Source organism: Vespa velutina, chromosome 5 (genome assembly GCF_912470025.1).
Source record: "Vespa velutina chromosome 5, iVesVel2.1, whole genome shotgun sequence".
Taxonomy (NCBI): domain Eukaryota; kingdom Metazoa; phylum Arthropoda; class Insecta; order Hymenoptera; family Vespidae; genus Vespa; species Vespa velutina.
In genome coordinates this window covers 9233960-9254708 of record NC_062192.1, presented here as the reverse complement: position 1 = coordinate 9254708, position 20749 = coordinate 9233960, and the positions used below count along the sequence as shown (strand labels likewise).

Below are 20749 nucleotides of genomic sequence, written 5' to 3'. Positions count from 1 at the left end.
CATATAAAAATATTAACGTTTAAACAAATTATGTTTTGCTATTATTATATTGTAGATCACACTTAATATAATTACAAAGAACGAAGTATTAAGTATGATACAAGTAGTATTATTACAGAAATTTTTACAAATATAAAATATACTTATAAATGAATCTACAATCTTTGGTCAGTCTTTATGTAATACAGAACAATAATCTATAATAGAAAAGTTAAGGCAATACGAATTAGTTTCGATAATTGACTAATATTAGATATAAATTAAAATTTTTAGAAACTATTACATCATCATTATATTCCTAAATACATCTATTTGCAATTTTTAATAATAAAAAAATATTCCTATGAAAATAATACCTATTTAAATGACCATACACCATACGATAAAATACATATATGTACATTATTGTGTTTATAAATAGATTATGAAAAATTTGTACAATACATTAATATTTCAATATAATGTATAATTACAAAATAATCTATCATCTTATAGAAAATATTTACAATTTTGTACTTGTTATAAACTGGTAGATCAATTTCTTTAATAGATAATATAATGTGAATATTTTAATAAATACATTATAAAAAATTTATTAATATTTTTATTTCATCATTGTCTAAATTGTTGCTTATCCATACTGGCCTTCACTAAATTTGTAGCTTCCCTCTTTATCATATTAAGTAATAATTGCGAACTTTCTAAAATCTAAAATAATGCATACAATGTGCATTATTACACAATAATGCACATATTATTACACATATATATACAATAATTAATATAGAATGCTACAAATAAATATAACTTACTTTCATGTATGCTGTTTCTGTATCTGCAATAGTTCTATCATATTCATTTCTAACAGCTACTCTTTTAGCAAGACTATCATTTAATCTTGTAAGTTTATGCGACATTTTCTCTATTTCTCTCTGCAGATTGTTTTTTTCTTCTTCTTGCGCTTCAATTTGTGTTTGTAATTCTGCTCGTCTCAACTTCATTTCTTCCAAACCTTGAAAAGTTTCAGAAAAACTGTTGAAAAAATTTGACAAATATATTACAAATATCAAATATTAATGATATTTTATAAAGATGTACCCCTTTAATAAACTATACATTAACAGATCTATACAAACCTGATTATGTAAGAAAAATAAATAATATATATACAATTCTAATGAAAAATAACTTACATTTTACTAATTCTTGATTATATGTTTGCAGCGCAGCACCGTGCTGGGACATCTTACATCCTTCATTCACATAAAAATCTAATTAATGCATATAGGAAGTACAACAAAAATTTGTTCTGTTAAATCAAAAAGATATTTATCTAAATTTGTTCACGGTAGCAATATCTCTAAGGTTAGCAAATTTGATGTTTAATTTTGGCGCGAAACGAGAAGTAAATAACCTAAAACTTCCGTAAATAAAAGATAATCATTCTTTAATTTAACATTCTATAAGAAATAGTTTTATAAAATATGTTATACAAGTTTTTATAAATTTTTTTTTTAATAAAATATTTTATATTTTAATAATAAATGTGATGTTATTATAATCAATTTTGTGAATGACTTACATGATATATTTATACTGTAATAGCTACCAAAGAATTCAAATAACAAAATTCTTCAACAAATACATTTAACAGAATTATTATATTATTAAATAATATATATAAACTAAATTATTTAATAAAAAAATATGAATTGCCACAAACGAAAGACATTAGCATCTCAAGCGTATATAGTCTATAAAACACAATCCTTTCTCGAATAAGTTCCTACCAATAGAAACACGTAACGTTTATATAAATTTATTTGATTGGTTAATAAAAATAATTCCTTATTATTATTGGTTATTTTACTTCGAAAATAAATTTCAAATTATAATAATATAAAACATTTCAAAAAAATAAAAAAATTTATAATAACAATTGAAAAACTGTAGAATTTATATAGTTTTTAATTTTACTATTAAATTATTTATTTTATAATAAGATTTATTTATAAGTATGGCTTGATATTACTTCATTTATTTCAAATTTAATATAATAAAAGTTCTGTTAAACTATACACAATGAAAAAATTAAAATATATAAAAATAAATATTTAACATTAATTGCAGAATAATTCTTAAAAACAAATAACTTGAATGTGCAATTTGTAAAAATGTTTATTAAACATATAAAAATGTATTGTTATTTAAATATTTATAGATATAAAGAAATTTGGTATTTATTACAATAAGAAATTCAAAATAATATAAAATAATAAGGGATTCAAATATTTTTTTAAAATAACGCATTTAACTAAAAAATTCTTTTAATTAAAAGTTTCTTTTAATTAAACGAAGAAACAAAATAAATACCTTTCCTTTTAATTCCTTTTAAAAATTACAGTATGTTATTCTTTCTTAAAAAAGGATTGTTCATTACGTAGATACTTATTGAATATTATAAACGCGCAAAAGCAGTTGACCTTATCTTACCTTTTAAAGGCGCTGCAGAAGCGCTTTAGAGACTACACCACGATGAATGCACCTTTCGCTTTGACAAGCCGTTCTCTCCAGTAATAGTAGTAGTATAAGAGTCAGCGAAGCGTTTATACTCCTTCATTGGCGTTACAGCGTAGTTAACTCGATGTAAACTAATTATTTTATGTCGAATAAGAAAATGTTGAAGATAAAAAAACTTTTCTTAGCGAACTCACAATACACGTTTCTCGAATCTATAAGATATCAAACTGCATGAAAATATTATTAATATTTGTGAAAAAGATTTTTGAGTACTTGGAAAACATTTTATCTAGTGCATTCCTATGAAAATAAGGAGATAGGACGTATATTAGATCAAAAGTAAGTTGATGAATAAATTTCAAAATAAAACATTTTGAGAATACAATAATTTAAAAAAAAATATTACATTTTATTTCTTTTTTTCACTTTCTTTTATTTATAATATATTTATATATACAGTATATTTTAAATTACATAAAATACTTATGGAACTTGTTAAAAATTGATACTATCGACTACTACGAATAGAAAGTACAATAAATAATAAACACCTGTTTTATATGAGACATCTATTATTACTACATATTTTTTGGAATTTTTCTATATTTTTATATTTAGAATTACACATATCTGTGAATGATGTCCAACTATAAATATTTTTTTTATATAAAATTTGTTTTCGATAAAGCAACAAGTGCTTTCATCAAAATTACGATCCAGTAATACGGCGATATGATGTATTGCGCATGCGCAAAGGATTTTGACTCTTACTAAACATAATATTTGTATAAAAATTAATTAGATAAAAAAAATATTTTTAGAATAAAAATTGAAAATATTTAAATATTAATAAATGTTATTTAATATTGAAATATTGATATTCAAAAATTTCATTGTATTTTTTACAACAAAATTTTATTTCAATAGTAGTAAAATTTTTTATTGCAACGATAAAATATTGAGAAATTATTTATGATTTTAATATATAATAAATAATAACGATCATAGAAGATTTGTATGATCGCTATTACCTATTGTGAATACCGTACACAACCTTCTTAAATGACATCATCATACTAAATTAGTATTTGATGCATGGATAAAATACAACACATACACCTACATTTAAAAATATGACAATGTTTTTATGATCATTTTATTTTATTATTTGTTATTATGAAACAAGACAATAATGAAGATATTATGTATTCACGTCTTGAAATATAAAACTGAAAGATGTTACTTTCCAGGAATGAATAATAATAATAAATATATATAATCCATTATTATATATAATAATTCTGATGTAATTTTTTATATAATTTTCTTTTCTTCTAGAATAATAAAAAAGATATTGTCTAATAAATTAAATCAATTTGCCTCAGCCTTACGATGTTATCAAAATAATTTATATATTTTGCATTAATATTAACAGTGAGTATTTTTTATTTACTCACTTAAGAGAATATTTAAATATAAAAATTTGTCTTTATATTCTCTTTTACGTTAGGATTGGTCATACTTTTTATTATACTTTTGGTTTCTGCTAAATGGGAAGAAAAAATTGATAAATCAATTTATAAAAGTAAAAGTTATTAAAAAACTCAATATAAAAGATCAACATGACTCATACATCAAGATATTTAGGTTACCATGGCAGTATGAATCGTGATTATTTAACAGATGAAGAAGAAAGTCAGCGAGCTCCTTCGGATCGTACTATGTCAGAGTACATTGTGGCCAATGATCACACTACAATGGTAATTTTATAAGTAACTATAATTTTTGGGTTGAAATAAAAAGATTATATACATTTTTATAGGTGAAACCAGTTATCCCGACAAGAAAAAATCGTAAAGAGAAGTATGATCAAGGTGAAGAGAGAAGATCGCAAAGTGCACAAAATGGTCATGGATCTGTACTTTCTGGTCCATCTCGATATCCATTTAATAAAAGTGCATCACATGGCAATATCTGTGACAATGGTTCAGATATATATGTTACAAGTGCTGCTTATAGAACAACTTCAGAAATAAGGTTTTATATTAATTATATTAATTGTAATGAATATCAAAATAGAGATAATAGTACTATGGATAAAATTATTCTTTGTCATTAGCCGTGGATCTCACCATAGCCTTGCACCAAGCTCTAGAATGGATCATCGAGCTTCTAGTCACTATAGTTATGGTTCTGGAAGATCGGGAATATCAACAGTTAAGACGCAAACTTTAAGAAAAGATGGTATTATTATAGAAACTATGTCGACACCTAATCCTTTTTGCCCGAATACAAAGGGAATCTGTTGTCTCATGTTACTTTTAAATCTTGGTTTAATCCTTGTAACTTTGGGTTTTGTTATAGTGATACAATTCTTTCAACCATTGATTGTATGGTAAGCAAATCATTGTACGTATATATTTTTAATTACGCATCTGTGTAATAATGCAGCATATTTTTTCTAGGATTTTAGGTATAGTTTTTCTTGTTTTTGGATTCTTAACATTGATAGGAAGCCTTGTATATTGTGTACATGTATTCAGAAATGCTAACCATCCACATGATATAAATCCAGAAGATCTCTACTGGACACGTTATTGGCAAAAACAAGTTGGATCAGCACCTGAAGTCTTTTATAAAGCTGAAGACAAATATCAAGAAGATGGATATAGTGATCACTATAGTAAATATTCAGGTAAATACTATGATAGACATAGTCAGAAACATTGAATATTTGAAAAACTATTAAATAACAATAATACATATATATGATAATACAATATATATAATGCATATATATTGAAAGAAAAACCAAATAATTATGTATAATTTCATAAATAACAATTAATCAATTAAAATTTGTTAATACTGGTGCAATAAAACATGATACTCTCTACACATACTTCTGCATGCTGATATTGTTAATAATAAAGTATAGATGCATCAGAAATTTTTATACATTTCTTATACTTAAAATATTTTATTTATTTTTTATTTGTATTTCTTAAAATATACTGATAAAAATATAACTACTACATCAAAGATTATTGATTAAGGCTGTTCACTACCTTTTGTTCAAAGCGTGTATGACTTCAACGACAGGTATGGAGAAAATATGAATTACGAAACAAACGGAGAATGCTGTTCCCACCATGAGTCTATCGTATCGGTGTATAAGCTTGTGAATTATTTCCCTCTTACGCACAATAACAATTGGTTTCGTGTAGGTTAGAATAAGTAGTTGGTAGACTGTGAACGTACACTTTCAATCTCTCATATGTATATCTTTTTTTGATGGTAGCATGCGCTTCTCGCAGTGATCCGTGTTAGATATGATATCTGTATGCATTTGTTTTACGATAAATGCATAGAAAATAATAAATAAAATTGATACATATAAGAATTAGTATTTAAATCTGCGACAGAAAATAAGAATTCGTTGAAAATTTTTAAAAAATAACTAATGAACACTTATATATTATATTATTTTAATACAAATTAAAACATGAGTTCATGTTCACACTACCTATGAAATAGAATTCCCAGCGTTTTTTTTACGTAGTTTCTGTGTTTCTGTAGGACTAGTGCACTCTATACTATTTTGACTACTACTACTACTATTGATAATGATAATAATAGTATAATATAATAAAATAATAATAAAATGTACTTAAATATTATTTATATACATCTATTTATATACATTTAATATATTTTGTATTATAATAGTAAAAACAATTAGCTTCGACTGATAGTAAGTAAGAAACAATATGGAACATGCATAATGATTATAAGGTAATAAGATAAAAAGAAACAATAGCGGAAGAAAACAAAAGACACGTTTCGTATTTTTTTCATATGTCGTTTGTATTAGATATATCTATCGATAGGCAATCATGTATCGAAATTATAAAGGAAAAGATTTGTTGAGATTCGTGCGCCAAACAACCACGTAAAATGATACATTCTTTTCTTCTTTTGTTATCACCGTCATTATGTGTCACGATGTATAAAATATAAGTGTATATTCTTCTGTTTCTTCTTATTACTACTTTTATGACTATATTATTACATTACATATTATTATTATAGTAATAGTGTAGTAATAGAAATAATATACATTGCACTCCTACGGAAAAAACATAACAAAATAGCGCTGGGAGAAAAATCTCGTAAATGATGTGGAAACGAGTTCATGTTTTGATCTTTATTAAAAATAATATATAATATATATATTCCCTAGTTATTAATTTTGAAAAAATAATCGACAAATGTATATATTTTGTATGCATTTGTCATCGAGCAAAATTATACTGTTGTTGTGTCCTATTTAGCACAGATCATTCCGAAATTCACATCAGCCATCACTGGAGAAAATAAATATAAAAGATTAGATATCAATACCTTACTATATTATCAAATAAGGAAAAAAAAGTAAATTAATTAATTATTTTCGTTTACATCGATACAATAAAAAAAAGCCACCGGAATCATATTTTTTAACCTCGAACTTACAATTCCTTAATTACGAATCCTATACGCTTGCCAATGTGCTACACATTGCTTATAGAATTTCTCTCTTTTTAATCTATAAAATTTAAAAGAAACTACAAATTTTTCAAAATTTAACAATGTTTTAGAAACTCAGATCTCTTGACATAAACATGTCATAAACTTGACAATACATGTCATTGGACATGTATTTCTTTATTTTTAGAATTATCTGATCAAAGCTTATTAAAATGATCGAGTGAGTTACCGTAACTTCTCCGTGCAAGCATCGAGAAACTCATTTCTTTGGGTTTGGAAATGTTCAAAAAATCTATTTACGCATCAACCAAACAGGTAATCGCTACTTCACGGAACATACACCATTCAAGCGTAATATGAAAATCAGTAGTGGAGGTATGAGCTTCTTCTTTTTCGCCGCATATTTCAAAGAGCTCCGTAGTACTAAACTTTTTCTTCGCGAAAAATGTCGAAAACAGCATTTACGCCATCAATGAGCAAAAGTAATTTTTGATCAATTTTGATGGAGAATTTCAATTTTTATTTGTATATAAACTATTCTCAAAAAATACCATTTTTAACATGATTTTTTTCAAAGAAAATAAATCTTTTGCAAAACTCCGCAAGAACAGTCCAAACAGATTAAATCTTCCTCTTAAAAATGAAACCTTGTTCATTAAAATCGGTCAAGAATTATGTCTGTTCTCATTGATGACGTAAACCATTAAAAAAAACAAGTGTAATGAACAGCCTTAATGTATTGTTATTAGGGAATAAAGTTTCTTCTTCTCCCGGTATATGATATTACGATTGTATAACTGATAATATTAATAAAATTTGGTAATTGTATGTGTTTGCAATTATCAATATATATGTTGCAAGGTGACATCATTAAGTATTTTTAGAAAGATTATAATATATTCATTTATTTATTTTAAATTTATTACGTTTTGAAAATAAGTGGAAGTAAAGAAGAAATTCAATAAATTTTGAAATTTTTATTACAAAAAAGAATACAATTTAGGCTGCTAAAAAAATTTTTGATGTTTATGGACTTAATGCAGTATCAGTATGACTGGTACAAAGCTGTTTCAAGAGTTTTCAATTTAGAAATTTTAATATAAATGATGTACCTCGCTTTGGTCGGCCAATGATCGAAAAAGTCTATGAAATCATGAAAAAAATTGAGTAAGACCGGCACATTAGCAGTTCTGATGTCGCCAAACAACTAAATATTGACCACAAACAGTTTTAAACCATTCGAAGAAGGCGGCTATATGATTTAATAATGAAAAATTTAATGGATCTAATTAACATCTGAGAATCGTTAAAACCGGACCATTTTTGAATCAGCTTATTATGGGCGAGGAAAAATGGATCACGTATAATAATAATGTACGAAAAAAATCATCGTTGAAGAAAAGTGAAGCTCCGCAGATGGTGGCACACCCAGGATTGTGTGTATGGTGGAATTACAAAAGAATTGTTCACTACAAACTACTGTTACCTGGCCAAACTATTGATTCTAATCTCTATTGTTAATAACAGATTATGCCAAGCAATCAAGATAAAACGACTAAAATTGAGCAATAGGAAAGGTATCATTTTCCATCACGACAATGATAGATCACACACATGATCTATCATTGGTGATCCATAAAAAATTGAGAGAATTTGGCTGGAGAATTTCAATGAATCCACTATATTTGCACCCTGATCTTGCACCGTCAGACTATTATTTGTTTTGATCTTTAAAAAATTCCCTTAATGGTGTAAAGTTAGCTTCAAAAGGTGCCTGTGAAAATCAATTATCGGAGTTTTTTGTCAATTAAGTACATGAGTTCTAAAACCATGGGATTATGATTTTACCAAAAATGGCAAAAAATAATCGATCAAAACGGCACATATTTAGTGTAATAAACATTATTTGATATATAAAAAGAACTTGTTTTACTTTTGCATTAAAATACGAAAAGACTTTTTCCCAATCCATTATAATTTTCATAAAAATTTTATTGTCATTATCTACTATACTATTTTTGATATACAACCACACGATCAAACAGATCCCCATTTATATAGGTACCACGTTTATCAATTAAAAAATACATCTTATAAGGTTCTATTTTAATAGATGTATATATTCCTCTTTTATCAGTTCTAGATTGTGTGCTATATACCTTAAAAATATCAAATGTTATTGATACTTTTTTATATATAAATATATGGATCAAGTATAGACAATTATTAATTATTTTTTATAGGATTTATTCCTACCTTTTCTATAGGAACAGTTATAGTATTTCTGCTTTTTAGTAGATGATTAGTAATAAAGCTAATATGTTTGCCTCCTTTATGTAAGATTATATACTTGATCATACGTGAACTAAAAAACCATGCTAATCCATAGAAAAGTGGTCCTAAAATAAATAAATATAATTTACCATTTTCAATAATAGATCATATATCTATAAATTTATTGCATCTTTTGGAATTAATAATTGTCATATATACCTGAGAATGTTGTTAAAAAGAAAATTGAAAGAATAGGATAATTATCCCCTAAAAATTGTTTAAACGATATGGTCTTTAAATTACGATATAAATCTCCATACCAATAATAAAATAAATATAACCAAGCAAATATGTTACATAGACCAAATATGTGAACAAACATATATTTGCCTCTTTCATTCTTATACAAAATAACATTATTTGCTAGATTAGTTTTTATATCCCATGATTGTGTTTGGTTATGTCGTATTATTAAATTTGATGTCCATAATTGTCCTTTTACATTATTTATCCTATAGGTAAATATAATTTCAATAATATAATAAGTTATAAGTCAATAATAATTAACCTAAATAACAAACTTTAAAATACCTTGATTTTTCAAATATTTTATGTAATAATAAACTAGATTTATACACCATGCGTTTTTGTGAAAGTACATGAGATGATTTTAATGAATTTATCAATAATTTAGTAATTGAATTACTTTTGGTAAATAATAACATTGTTCTACGTAGAATAACATGTATCGGTGCACAATCCCATATATATGTTATGTATAATTCTCATATATATATATATACATACATACACAATGCACACACAATGTGTAAGTAAAGTAATTAAAAAGCACAACTAAATATTATTTCATTTCAGTTTTATTGTAAATTTATATTAATTTGATATAAAAATCTTTTCAATCCCAGCATCTATTTTAATTTATAAATTGCATAACATTTGATAATATTGCCATCTACTAAATTTTATAGTCTACATTACTTATATAGTAAAACTGTTTTATCTCTTTTAAGAATGAAATATTTAAATATTATTAAATTATAATTTATAGCAGGAATGTAAAATATTTTCGAAAAAAATGCTTAATAAAATACACATAATTCATTTTTGTCAGTTATAATAATACAACGTATTACTTATTTATGACCTACGATTGGTAATACATCTTTGTCTGTTACCGACCACACTCTTCTAATAATATTTTTATAACAATACGAACTATTCCAAACATAACCTAAAAAAATCAGATCATTCACTTCTATGCCATTTTTCTATATTGTTTATTCTATTATTGTTTATCAAATAATTTCAATTTAACGTTGTGTTAAATACATTTCGTTACTAAAGGTAATATTTTCTGTAATAAATTTGTTGTGCTCGATATTATGAGTTATTAAAATGTAGGTATTTAAAATTTATTTTTTAGGTATTAGTGTATTCAATATTAATATAATATAACTAATGAACTTAATCGACGATTATAAATAAATAAAATTATTAATAAATAAACTTGTGAAAATGTTGCAAAAAATAAATAGCTTATTACGGATTACTGTACGTATTTACTATAAAAGTCTTTAAAATAGTAAGAAAAAGTAGAATAAATTTATCTGGTGTATTTTTAAAATAGGGTTATGGTCAAAAACTAAGCACACGTTATTTAAATTTTGTACCTGTCGTGGTTGAACAAAGTGGAAGAGGAGAACGTGCATATGATATTTATTCTCGTCTTTTAAAAGAGCGAATAATATGTCTTATGGGTCCGGTAATGTTTATTTCTGATTATAGAACATATATGGAAACATACGATTACTATAATTCCTATTTGTAGTTTAATAAAAACTGATCTATCTCTTTTTTTAATAGATTACAGATAATGTTTCCTCAGTGGTTATAGCTCAATTACTTTTTCTTCAATCGGAAAGTAGTAAAAATCCTATTCATATGTACATTAATTCACCTGGCGGAAGTGTAACAGCAGGACTGGGTATTTATGATACTATGCAATATGTCCTACCACCTGTTGCAACTTGGTGCGTAGGACAAGCATGTTCAATGGCGAGCTTACTTTTAGCTGCTGGAGCAAAGGGCATGAGACATTCGTTACCTAATGCTAGAATTATGACTCATCAACCATCTGGTGGAGTATCTGGTCAAGCTACAGATATTCAAATTCAAGCCCAAGAAATATTAAAACTTAAAAAACAAATTAATAAATTATATGTTAAACATACTGGATTGGATTTAGAAAAAATAGGTAGCTCGAATATAATAATTTCATTTATAGGTTTAGTTTTTGTAATTAATGTCATTATTTATATTAGAACGCAGTATGGAAAGAGATAATTTCATGAGTCCTTCTCAAGCTAAGGAATTTGGAATAATAGATAAGGTACTTGCACATCCTTTACAAGAGGAAGAAGAAAATCCATCTTTGACAACATTGTCAGAGGAAACTGTAAATGCTACTATATAAACTTAATATTATTTTAATTAAATTGGAGGCGTATGTGAACACTGTAACTTTATATTTAAAAAAATGAATTTATCAATATTTAATAATAATAATAATAATAATAATAATAATAATAATAATAATAATAATAATAATATTAATAATAATAAAATATCATTGAAACAATTATAGATTTACTATGTCGTAATCACTTATTTTCAGGCACAAAGAAAATGTCTTCATTTTATATGAGTTTCATATATTTATGGACATATTCGATCTCGCATACTAGCTATGTTATATAAAAATATTTAAAAAGATACTTCTATCTCTTTGAACTTTAATATATATATATCCCTTATACGTGTATGTTTTTTTACATTATCACACACGGCATGCAAGATAAGCGCAATATGTATTCAAGCATATATAACATATATATATATATATATATATGCATCAAATTATTTATAAAAAAAAATAATACAAAAAAATGGAAGACAAATTTATGTATTTAAAACGTTACGTAGTGCGTTAAACATCTACTTTCTGCTTCAATTGATTTCTATATAGATTAAGTACTTAGAATACCATGGGCACACATTTCACTGAATTTTTAAATTCCTTTGAAAGTGTATTATCACAAAATTCTGTGTAACATATTTCTTATAAAAAAAAATATATTGATAAAACAAAATTGTCTAATGATAAAAAGTGAATAATAAATGAAGAGTGAATCACTATTTTTGAAAATTCGATCTTTAAAAGCACAGAAATTGCTTATCTTTTTAAATGATCCAATTTTCAAAAAACCAGTCTCATAAAGTCTCAAAAAGTATGTTACCTCAAATAATTCATTGAGGACAAACTTGAGCATGAGCCAACATTAGTATATCTTTTTTTTCCTTTGGAAATCTAAGTTCGCGTCCTGCTAAACGCGCCGTTTCGAGTTCTCTTTCCGCTAAAGCTAATTCCATTGCAACAACCCCACCACCACTTTCGTGTTCTCTGGCAACCCAATCAAGTGCCATTTGACTACGCATGTCATCATCTAATGCACGGTGACTATAATGCGCTACTACTTCTTGTCTACTACACTGTCTTTCTCGCATAGCTTTCAATGAACCATTCCAATGAAGTAACTGGAAAACTGTCATAAGCTCTTGAAATTCTAACATTGTTCTCCCACGATTACATTCTAACATAAAACGGAATGCACCAATTCCAGTATTTGGATCTTCTTTATCATCACCATTTCCCTAAAAATACATTCAATCTTAGATATATTTTTATCTATATTATTATTATTACATATATATATATATATACCCTTTGCATTCGAATGCCTCACATTTCTATTCATTAGGTTGAATATCGTCGTAAAAGTGGCAAAAATAATTTCAATTAAATCAAAATAAAATTGTCAGATTGAAAAAAAAACCTAATGATGATATAGATAACGAAATTATTTTTTATCGCCTTTGCGGCAACATTCGATCACAAAGTGTTAATATTTCACACATAAGAAATTACTTGAGTTTGATTGCTAACACCATTAGGCGTAGTCGAAGGTTTTGCGAAACTTGCTCTTGCTTCAGCTACAGCTTTCTCTATGAAATCATCTGTAATTTTTCGTGATGGATGTTCATTGAACACTGAATTCATCAATGCTATTTTTGCCGCTGATCTACGTGCTTCAGCTTTTGTGGGACAATTTTGAAAACTTCCAAAACAAGATCCTCCAGGAAGGGTCACATAGCAAACATATGGTGGACTAGCACCTGGGACGGATTCATAAATTACTAATGCTCCATTTCTTAATTCTGTGCCTCTGCTTTGCTTCATTTGCCAGAATTCTTGCAGCGCCTCTACCACATTCACTAAATATATTATAATATTATAAGTGTATCATACAAATTTTATAACATGAATAATTATTTTATACAATTTAAATTATATTTCTTCTATATAGAATGAAAAAATTAATACACACCTCTTCCATAACCCTGAGTATGTTTAGCAAAACTATTGACAACTGCGTCTACTGCCTCTCTCAAAACCTGCTTTGCTCTAGCATCCACTAATCCATTCGTTACTCCCATTGTCTCAGGAATACGAGATTTTGTCTTAACTGGCATCATGCCTTGCATTACTTCTCAAAATTACACGTTCATTTACACTGTAAATATGATTATACCTATTATATAACATAACTGCATAATATATATCTGAATGTGTAAAATCTTTATGTAAAAAAAAAAAGAAAAGATAAACCAAACACAATTTCTTAGAACACTTTTTTACAAAATCCAAAATCGAATTGAAAATCAAATGTCATTCAATCGCATTAAATTATTAGAATATTTTGATATTAGTAAGAAATTCGTCATATTTTAACAACACCAACAAAAATTCATTACCGATAAATTTTCGTCACAGGCGAATTAGCAGAAGCAAAATTAGCTCCTGGATTATGCGAAATCTTGTCGTTCTGGATTCTTCCTCTTTTATTTGATTAATTTCTGGTCTTCTAGATGTAGACAATACGATAAAATAACTATCACTGTGTGTGATATCAAACCATCGAAGATCGAGAAGAAATTCAGGAGGCCCACCTGCAGAGATCCCAGAGATGTCCAGGAATTTGCGTAAATTACTTCTCCGATCGAGTGTACTCTTTGCACCGTGGGATCAAATTGCAAGACACATATAACGCGTTTAATGGCCCCGGACCGCTGACGATTTCCAGAAAACCAGGACCGTATGTATCAATCGTGTACCCTTCAAATATCATTAGTATCGATCGTTCTATTTAAATCGTTTTTCTTTTTCATTTCTTAAATTAACAAAATATTTTATAATGCTATTTATCTATCCTATAGTTTCTTTGTTACTTTATAAAAAATGCTTCATAAAAAATAGATATTGTAAAGAAAGAATGTTATTCCTTCAATTTATTATTTGACACATTTCAATTTATTAACAATAACATATATTAAAACTGAACTAACTATAATCCTTATAATAATTATGATTAATCAATATATATATATATATATATATATATATATATATATATATATATAATTTTGAAATGATTTATTTAAGACAGACATCCTATATTTATCCTATATTTAAAAAAAATTCTTCAATCTTAGCAAAAATATTTATGTATTTGTATTTAACACGTGATCATGTGTAAAATAGTAGTAGAATGCAAAGTATAATTATCTGTAGATAATTATAGATTATCTTATCGAAATTACAATAAATGAAAGAGCGCACCTAACTGTCATATTCAGTGGCACGATAGTGTCTTCCTCGTGTTTGCCGTTCGACATTGCACATCGCATTCTTGCATTTCGTCTTTCCCCCTAGAATCCTTTACCCCTCACCATCATCCCCATCCACACCAAATTTCCGTACATACTTGCATCGAACTTGGCATACATGTACGAAATCGTCAAGCATACATATTTGCATGTGTGTGTGTTGAGTTGTAAAATGACGTTCACCTATAGTGTACAGATAGATGATAAAATCAGTTATAGCTTTAATATTGATCAAAGCGCCACGTAGTAGATGATTTCCTAAATGTTCACGTTTACAATAACGATCGATAAAAATGTTTGGATTATCGATATGATAATTTTCGATTTTATCATCAATACTTTTCGATCTTTCATAGCTTAGTATAAATTAATAGAAAAAAGAAATACTTCTATTTTATAATTTATAAATAATTTTTTAATTTATTAAACTAATTTAAAAATTATTTTATTTTATCAACAATCGTACTGAAAACTTATATTATAGAAAATTATATATAATTATACTAAAAAAATGCTATACTTTTATTTACTTTCGTCAGAGAATACTATTTTACGAATATATTCTAAAGGTTTTGTGTTAAATGAAGAATTTTATTTTTTTCAACGTATTTCATTCATATAAGACATTCTAAAATTTATTGAATATATTAATATTGTCACAAGAATTTTTATTTTTATTATAAATAAATGTCAACCGTAAGCATTCTTTCGATTATTTTCTGAACTTAAGAATGTTCACAAATTTTAAGAGTTAGCAAAATTTTAATAATTAATAATATAATTCACGTAAAATATGGAAACAAAAACGAATTCTTAAAAAATAATTGGATGAAACCAAAAATGTAAGTAATGTATAAGTCTTATAAGATGCATACCAAGATCTATCTCCATCGGTTATTACATTAAATACCCAAAGAATTTCTAAATCTAAAAGAAATATAAAATCGGCCTTCGCGCTTAATTCGAAAAGGGTCACCGTGCTCGACACGTGGCAAAGAGTGTATCTTTACGAAAGACGACGGTCGTGAGTCGTCGTCGAACGTCTTCTGTTATGTCGATTGGATGACGCGTCGTGTAAAGAAAAAGAGAGAATGAGTGGGTGGGGGTTGCGGAATAAGAAGGGAGAGGGAAAAGGATTTAGGCGGGCGCGCGTATTTTCCCGCGTGGGTCAGGGGCGCGAGTTGCATGGTGTTGCATCGTTTCGCGCGCGCGTCCCTTATCAGTGAATGTAAATGCAAGTGTGTGCTACAAATGAATCAGCTGAGCGCCAGCTGTGTCATACGACTCGACCAATCGGATAGACGTATGCCCGAAAGGCTACTAGCGCCACCTATAAGCACGCCTGCCCGGCGCCCATCACTTCTTTGGCGTTCCTGCAAAACTTCGCGCTGCCAAGCAGTTTCTTTAATGAATTTTAAATAGCTATTATCTTTGTATTTATCGTTTAAATATGACCATCTAACGTTCTTCATTGTTACGTATTTAACGCGAGTGACTAAAAAGATATTCCATTGTTTCTTAGAAAATATAGTGTGATTAGATCAAGGCGGGAAGCATTCTCCAATGGACGCGGAAGAGCATGGATGCACCTCGGTTTGTCTGATTTCGGAAACGCCACGACGCTGTAATTTCGTATATATGTAAAAAGAAAAGACCAATATAAAGACGAATGTACTCGTTTTATTCAAGAATTCGCTTGTTGAATGTCATTAAAGTGCATATTTATTGGAAAAATCACACTGACTGTGAAACGTCGTCGAGTGAATCAACAGCTTGGAAGACCTTTCTTTGATCAACAAAATCCTTGTTTCCTGAGGATGACATCGGTGTTTGTCCATTGAGAAAGGTCAAGGGAAGTTCTCTGGAAAGTATTTGTAAAAATTGAAAAATTTCCCCCTTTTGAGGTTATGGTATTCATATAGAGGGCGTCACAGCGCCAGATTGCAAGCAGGGGTTGGTCATCGTTTCGCGCGCTGGTCTCCCGCGCTTCGAGATCCACGTCCTCGGATTTTTCGATGAAAATTTTATTCCAAAGCTATTTACATTATGATGGTACATCGCTAAAGACTATCGGAGATTTTCTTTTGATTAAATCGAATAAGTGCGTTTACGTTTCATCGTTAAATATTGGATTGGTATCGGGGAAGGAGACGTGCATTATGGCGATCGAGTGTGTCTGAGCTTCGCGCGCTCTCATACTTTTTAGTATTTTCTCGACAATATTGTAGCACGAAATCTTACTTGCTTTTCGTCAAAACTTAGTCTGATATCACCCGATACCGAGGATTAATAAAAAAAAATCTTAACGCTTAAGAATATCTCGAACTCTGCGAGTATTTCTCAGCAAGATGCCACAGACCAGGTGAGTACTCGACCTTCTATTCGAACGTAAGATTTTTCCATTATTTTATTAGTTTTCGTGTGTAAGAAATTAATATATATTATAGCAACCTTGGAACAGTCTTAGGAAACAATAAATCATTTTTTTCCTTTAGTTATAGCTTAAATTTTATTTATATAACCTTCTCTTATTACAATTCACATATTGAGACTACTAAAAGAAGAAATGCAATAGCAACAAATTTATAGCGTTATTAAAGATCTAATACATGACAAGTTGTAGTATAACTATTGCATATTGCGCCTTGTATTAGGTTTTTAATCGTCGTGCTTAAGTCATTCATTTTTTATAAGTTTCTTTGTTTATATCTTCATGATAATTCAATAGTAGATTTAGGGAGGATTATAATTTTTTTCTTTCCTTTCTATCGACAGTTTACAAGAGAAAAAGTCTTCCCAAACTTATTTGCAAGGTGGTAAAGAGAGGCAATTGTTAAAGCGTAAAAGACGTACAGCTGAACTTTCTGAAGATTCAGAAAATATTTATCCTCCTAGCAAAGTACCAGCATTATCTCATGTGTCATATACAGAATCTTGTAATGGTACACATTCTATAGAAAATCCATGTACACCTCAACATCAAACATCTCCTTTAAAAGAACAACAGGAACCAGCAACTTGGTCGGAATTAAGAAATGCAACTTGTTTCTTGACACCTTCAGGTTCTAATAACGCATCAAATAGGCAAAGTCCTCTCCCATCGTTTCCTTGGGCAGATGGTTCACAAGTATGGGCCCTTATGTGTCTGGGAGATCAAAAGACTCTTAGTCAAAGAGATCCGCAAATGTTTCAAAGGCATCCAACATTACAACCACGAATGCGTGCTATTTTGTTGGATTGGTTAATCGAAGTTTGTGAAGTGTACAAACTACACAGAGAAACTTATTATCTTGCCATGGACTATATAGACAGATATCTGTCTACTCATCAAAATGTACCAAAAAGTCAATTACAACTTATAGGTATTACATGCCTGTTTATTGCAGCCAAGGTTTGTTCTATTTTTTTCTTTTTCCTTTTCTTTTTTGGAATACTATTTTTATGAATATAACAATTTAATAATACTTCTAATTCATTTTCAGGTTGAAGAAATCTATCCACCTAAAATAGCTGAGTTTGCATATGTTACTGATGGGGCCTGCACAGAGGAAGAGATTTTAGGAAAAGAATTAATCATTTTGAAAGGATTAGGGTGGAATCTCTCGCCGATGACTGCTCCAGGATGGCTTAATATCTACATGCAAATAGAATCCGGTGATTGGTCTAAACCCAATGTATTTATATATCCACAGTATAGTGGATTGCAGTATTCGCAAGCTGCTCAGCTTTTGGATTTAGCAACCTTGGATGAAGGAAGTTTAAAATTTCCTTATAGTCATATAGCTGCAGGAGCTATTTATCATACACAAGGAAGAGAACGTGCTTTAAGGGCATCGCGTCTTTCCTGGGAACAATTGGCTCCTTGTGTTAAATGGCTGACTGCATTCGCCTCGACAGTGTTGGAAGATGGTTCCCAATTTTTGTTAAGATCTACTGTTCCTCCTGTGGAATCTAATTCAGGATCTGGACTTAAAGCAACAGTACCTAACATAGTGATGGATGAATCGCATCGCATACAAACTCACGTGGTAGATCTGAATATGTTAGAAAAAGCGCAACAACGATTGGCAGAAGAAATTTTACTAGTCGACGTAGAGGAAACAGATGTGAAAACTGAATCTGACAGACATAGTAGTCCAAATGAAAGTGGTCTTTTAACTCCTCCTTCTAGTAGCCAAAAAACTTCTCCTACAACACCGAGTCTCCCGCCACAGTTACATCCGTATACATAATACTTATTTGCAAATGCTCGATGTTATTATATTACTATTACTCATCTCGTCGCGAATATTTTTTTAAACTTTAGAATTATTATAATTAGAGCGATTCGTTGTAAAAAAAAAAAGAAAAAAAAAAGAAAAAAAAAAGAAAAAAAAAAAGAAAAAAAAGAAAAAAAAAAGAAAAAAAAAGATAAAAAAAGAAGAAAAAAAAAAGAAAAAAGGAAAAAAAAACAACAAAAGCAAGAAAGAGGAGAAAACAAAAAAATGCTGACGCAAATGTTGTCGCTTACGAGTAACTAAACCTACGCATAAGCGTAATAACGTTATAGTAATTGTTATACTTTATTTCGTATATAATATACATAATGTTAATTCCCTTGTGTGCATCAATCGACCATATCCAGCGATCGTTTGGCACGTGGTGGTGAATCTGTCATTCAAAAAGACTCAGTACAAGACATTAAGCGTATAAGAAGATGTGCATTATAAGCACAAATTTAATTTAATATATGTTTTAGTATATATAAACATTTACATATAAAAAAAAGTGCCTTGTGTCAAAGCAACTTGAACTTAAATAAGAGCCATATATTAAATGGTGGCTAATCTCTGTGATTATACCCTACAGTGAAGCTTCATGCAACATATACTTTAACGAATCGGATTTAATTAATATTGTTCTTATTCCTATAAATATAGATATTATTATTATTATTATTATTATTATTATTATTATTATTATTATTATTATTATTACTATTATTATTATTATTATTATTATTATTATTATTATTATTATTATTATTATTATTATTATTATTATTATTATTATTATTAAAAAATACAAAAAATAATTCTAGTGCCTACGAGAAGTGTCTTTTCGTTCGTAGTTCTTTTTATTAGCACAAAAATAAAAAGAACATTGTGAATAGTATTTGAACTATATATATATATATATATATAGTTCGCTTTATATTACGTACTATCTAGTGCGGTAATACATTAATGTGTTGCACGCGTGTGTATTTTTATGTATATGTATATTATGAAAAAAGAAATTGTGTGAGAAAATGAATGCGTGCGAGAATGTGTGTGACAAATCAGCATGCGTAAATGTGACAAATAAGACTTGTGACCACCATATATTTTGGTGATATTTTCACACTGCCGTTCATGTAACAACATGGTGGTTTATACACATTTGTATGAAGCTTGATAATAAATTTGTTAATCTATGGTATTCAAAGGAAAAATTTTTATAATAATTATTATAATAATTACCTTATTATTATTAACTTAAACAAGTTATTATATACAACAGTATTGCATGAGTTTTAAATAAAAATTTCAGTATAGAAACCTGAAATAATAATATATTTTATATATATCTCTCTTTATAT

General features: G+C 28.0%; 5 protein-coding genes across 18 annotated transcripts; 3 read left to right on the top strand and 2 right to left on the bottom strand.

The window, feature by feature from the left end:
- Nucleotides 1–28: 28 nt before the first annotated feature.
- On the bottom strand, nucleotides 29–2584 carry LOC124949066 (Sjoegren syndrome nuclear autoantigen 1 homolog). 5 transcript variants are annotated; one of them, XM_047493595.1, is made up of 4 exons: nucleotides 2494–2584; nucleotides 1194–1253; nucleotides 813–1012; nucleotides 29–708 (listed from the first exon to the last, which is right to left on the bottom strand). In XM_047493595.1, the coding sequence occupies exons 2-4, from the start codon at nucleotides 1243–1245 to the stop codon at nucleotides 613–615; spliced, it is 348 nt and encodes a 115-aa protein (XP_047349551.1). In that variant the 5' UTR covers nucleotides 1246–1253; nucleotides 2494–2584; the 3' UTR covers nucleotides 29–612. The 5 variants fall into 5 exon arrangements, with proteins under 5 accessions (XP_047349551.1, XP_047349553.1, XP_047349550.1 ...); XM_047493597.1 differs by lacking the exon at nucleotides 2494–2584 and adding an exon at nucleotides 1583–1766 and having other exon boundaries at nucleotides 813–1032; nucleotides 1194–1271; XM_047493594.1 differs by lacking the exon at nucleotides 2494–2584 and adding an exon at nucleotides 1583–1766 and having other exon boundaries at nucleotides 1194–1271.
- A 1330-nt stretch (nucleotides 2585–3914) lies between these two features.
- On the top strand, nucleotides 3915–9485 carry LOC124949061. Of its 5 annotated transcripts, XM_047493580.1 has the most exons (7): nucleotides 3915–3954; nucleotides 4031–4280; nucleotides 4343–4557; nucleotides 4640–4764; nucleotides 4885–4915; nucleotides 4986–5215; nucleotides 5577–9485. In XM_047493580.1, the coding sequence occupies exons 2-7, from the start codon at nucleotides 4143–4145 to the stop codon at nucleotides 5750–5752; spliced, it is 915 nt and encodes a 304-aa protein (XP_047349536.1). In that variant the 5' UTR covers nucleotides 3915–3954; nucleotides 4031–4142; the 3' UTR covers nucleotides 5753–9485. The 5 variants fall into 5 exon arrangements, with proteins under 5 accessions (XP_047349536.1, XP_047349539.1, XP_047349537.1 ...); XM_047493583.1 differs by having other exon boundaries at nucleotides 4640–4915; nucleotides 5623–9138; XM_047493581.1 differs by having other exon boundaries at nucleotides 4640–4915; nucleotides 5602–9138.
- Nucleotides 6188–16140, bottom strand: LOC124949062 (protein limb expression 1 homolog). Of its 6 annotated transcripts, none has more exons than XM_047493586.1 (10): nucleotides 16005–16140; nucleotides 15083–15312; nucleotides 14413–14578; nucleotides 14218–14327; nucleotides 13791–13976; nucleotides 13331–13677; nucleotides 9916–13056; nucleotides 9544–9836; nucleotides 9307–9449; nucleotides 9025–9209 (listed from the first exon to the last, which is right to left on the bottom strand). In XM_047493586.1, exons 5-7 carry the CDS (start codon nucleotides 13945–13947, stop codon nucleotides 12652–12654), a joined length of 909 nt encoding a protein of 302 aa, XP_047349542.1. In that variant the 5' UTR covers nucleotides 13948–13976; nucleotides 14218–14327; nucleotides 14413–14578; nucleotides 15083–15312; nucleotides 16005–16140; the 3' UTR covers nucleotides 9025–9209; nucleotides 9307–9449; nucleotides 9544–9836; nucleotides 9916–12651. The 6 variants fall into 6 exon arrangements, with proteins under 6 accessions (XP_047349543.1, XP_047349542.1, XP_047349544.1 ...); XM_047493588.1 differs by having other exon boundaries at nucleotides 14218–14324; XM_047493587.1 differs by lacking the exon at nucleotides 9025–9209 and adding an exon at nucleotides 6188–6887 and having other exon boundaries at nucleotides 14218–14578.
- LOC124949064 (ATP-dependent Clp protease proteolytic subunit) lies at nucleotides 10843–11921 on the top strand. Its single transcript, XM_047493590.1, has 4 exons — nucleotides 10843–10896; nucleotides 10973–11107; nucleotides 11209–11599; nucleotides 11667–11921. The coding sequence occupies exons 1-4, from the start codon at nucleotides 10861–10863 to the stop codon at nucleotides 11816–11818; spliced, it is 714 nt and encodes a 237-aa protein (XP_047349546.1). The 5' UTR covers nucleotides 10843–10860; the 3' UTR covers nucleotides 11819–11921.
- A 158-nt stretch (nucleotides 16141–16298) lies between the features above and the next one.
- LOC124949193 (G1/S-specific cyclin-E1) lies at nucleotides 16299–20589 on the top strand. Its single transcript, XM_047493886.1, has 4 exons — nucleotides 16299–16562; nucleotides 16652–17491; nucleotides 17905–18520; nucleotides 18612–20589. Exons 2-4 carry the CDS (start codon nucleotides 17478–17480, stop codon nucleotides 19359–19361), a joined length of 1380 nt encoding a protein of 459 aa, XP_047349842.1. The 5' UTR covers nucleotides 16299–16562; nucleotides 16652–17477; the 3' UTR covers nucleotides 19362–20589.
- Nucleotides 20590–20749: the final 160 nt, after the last annotated feature.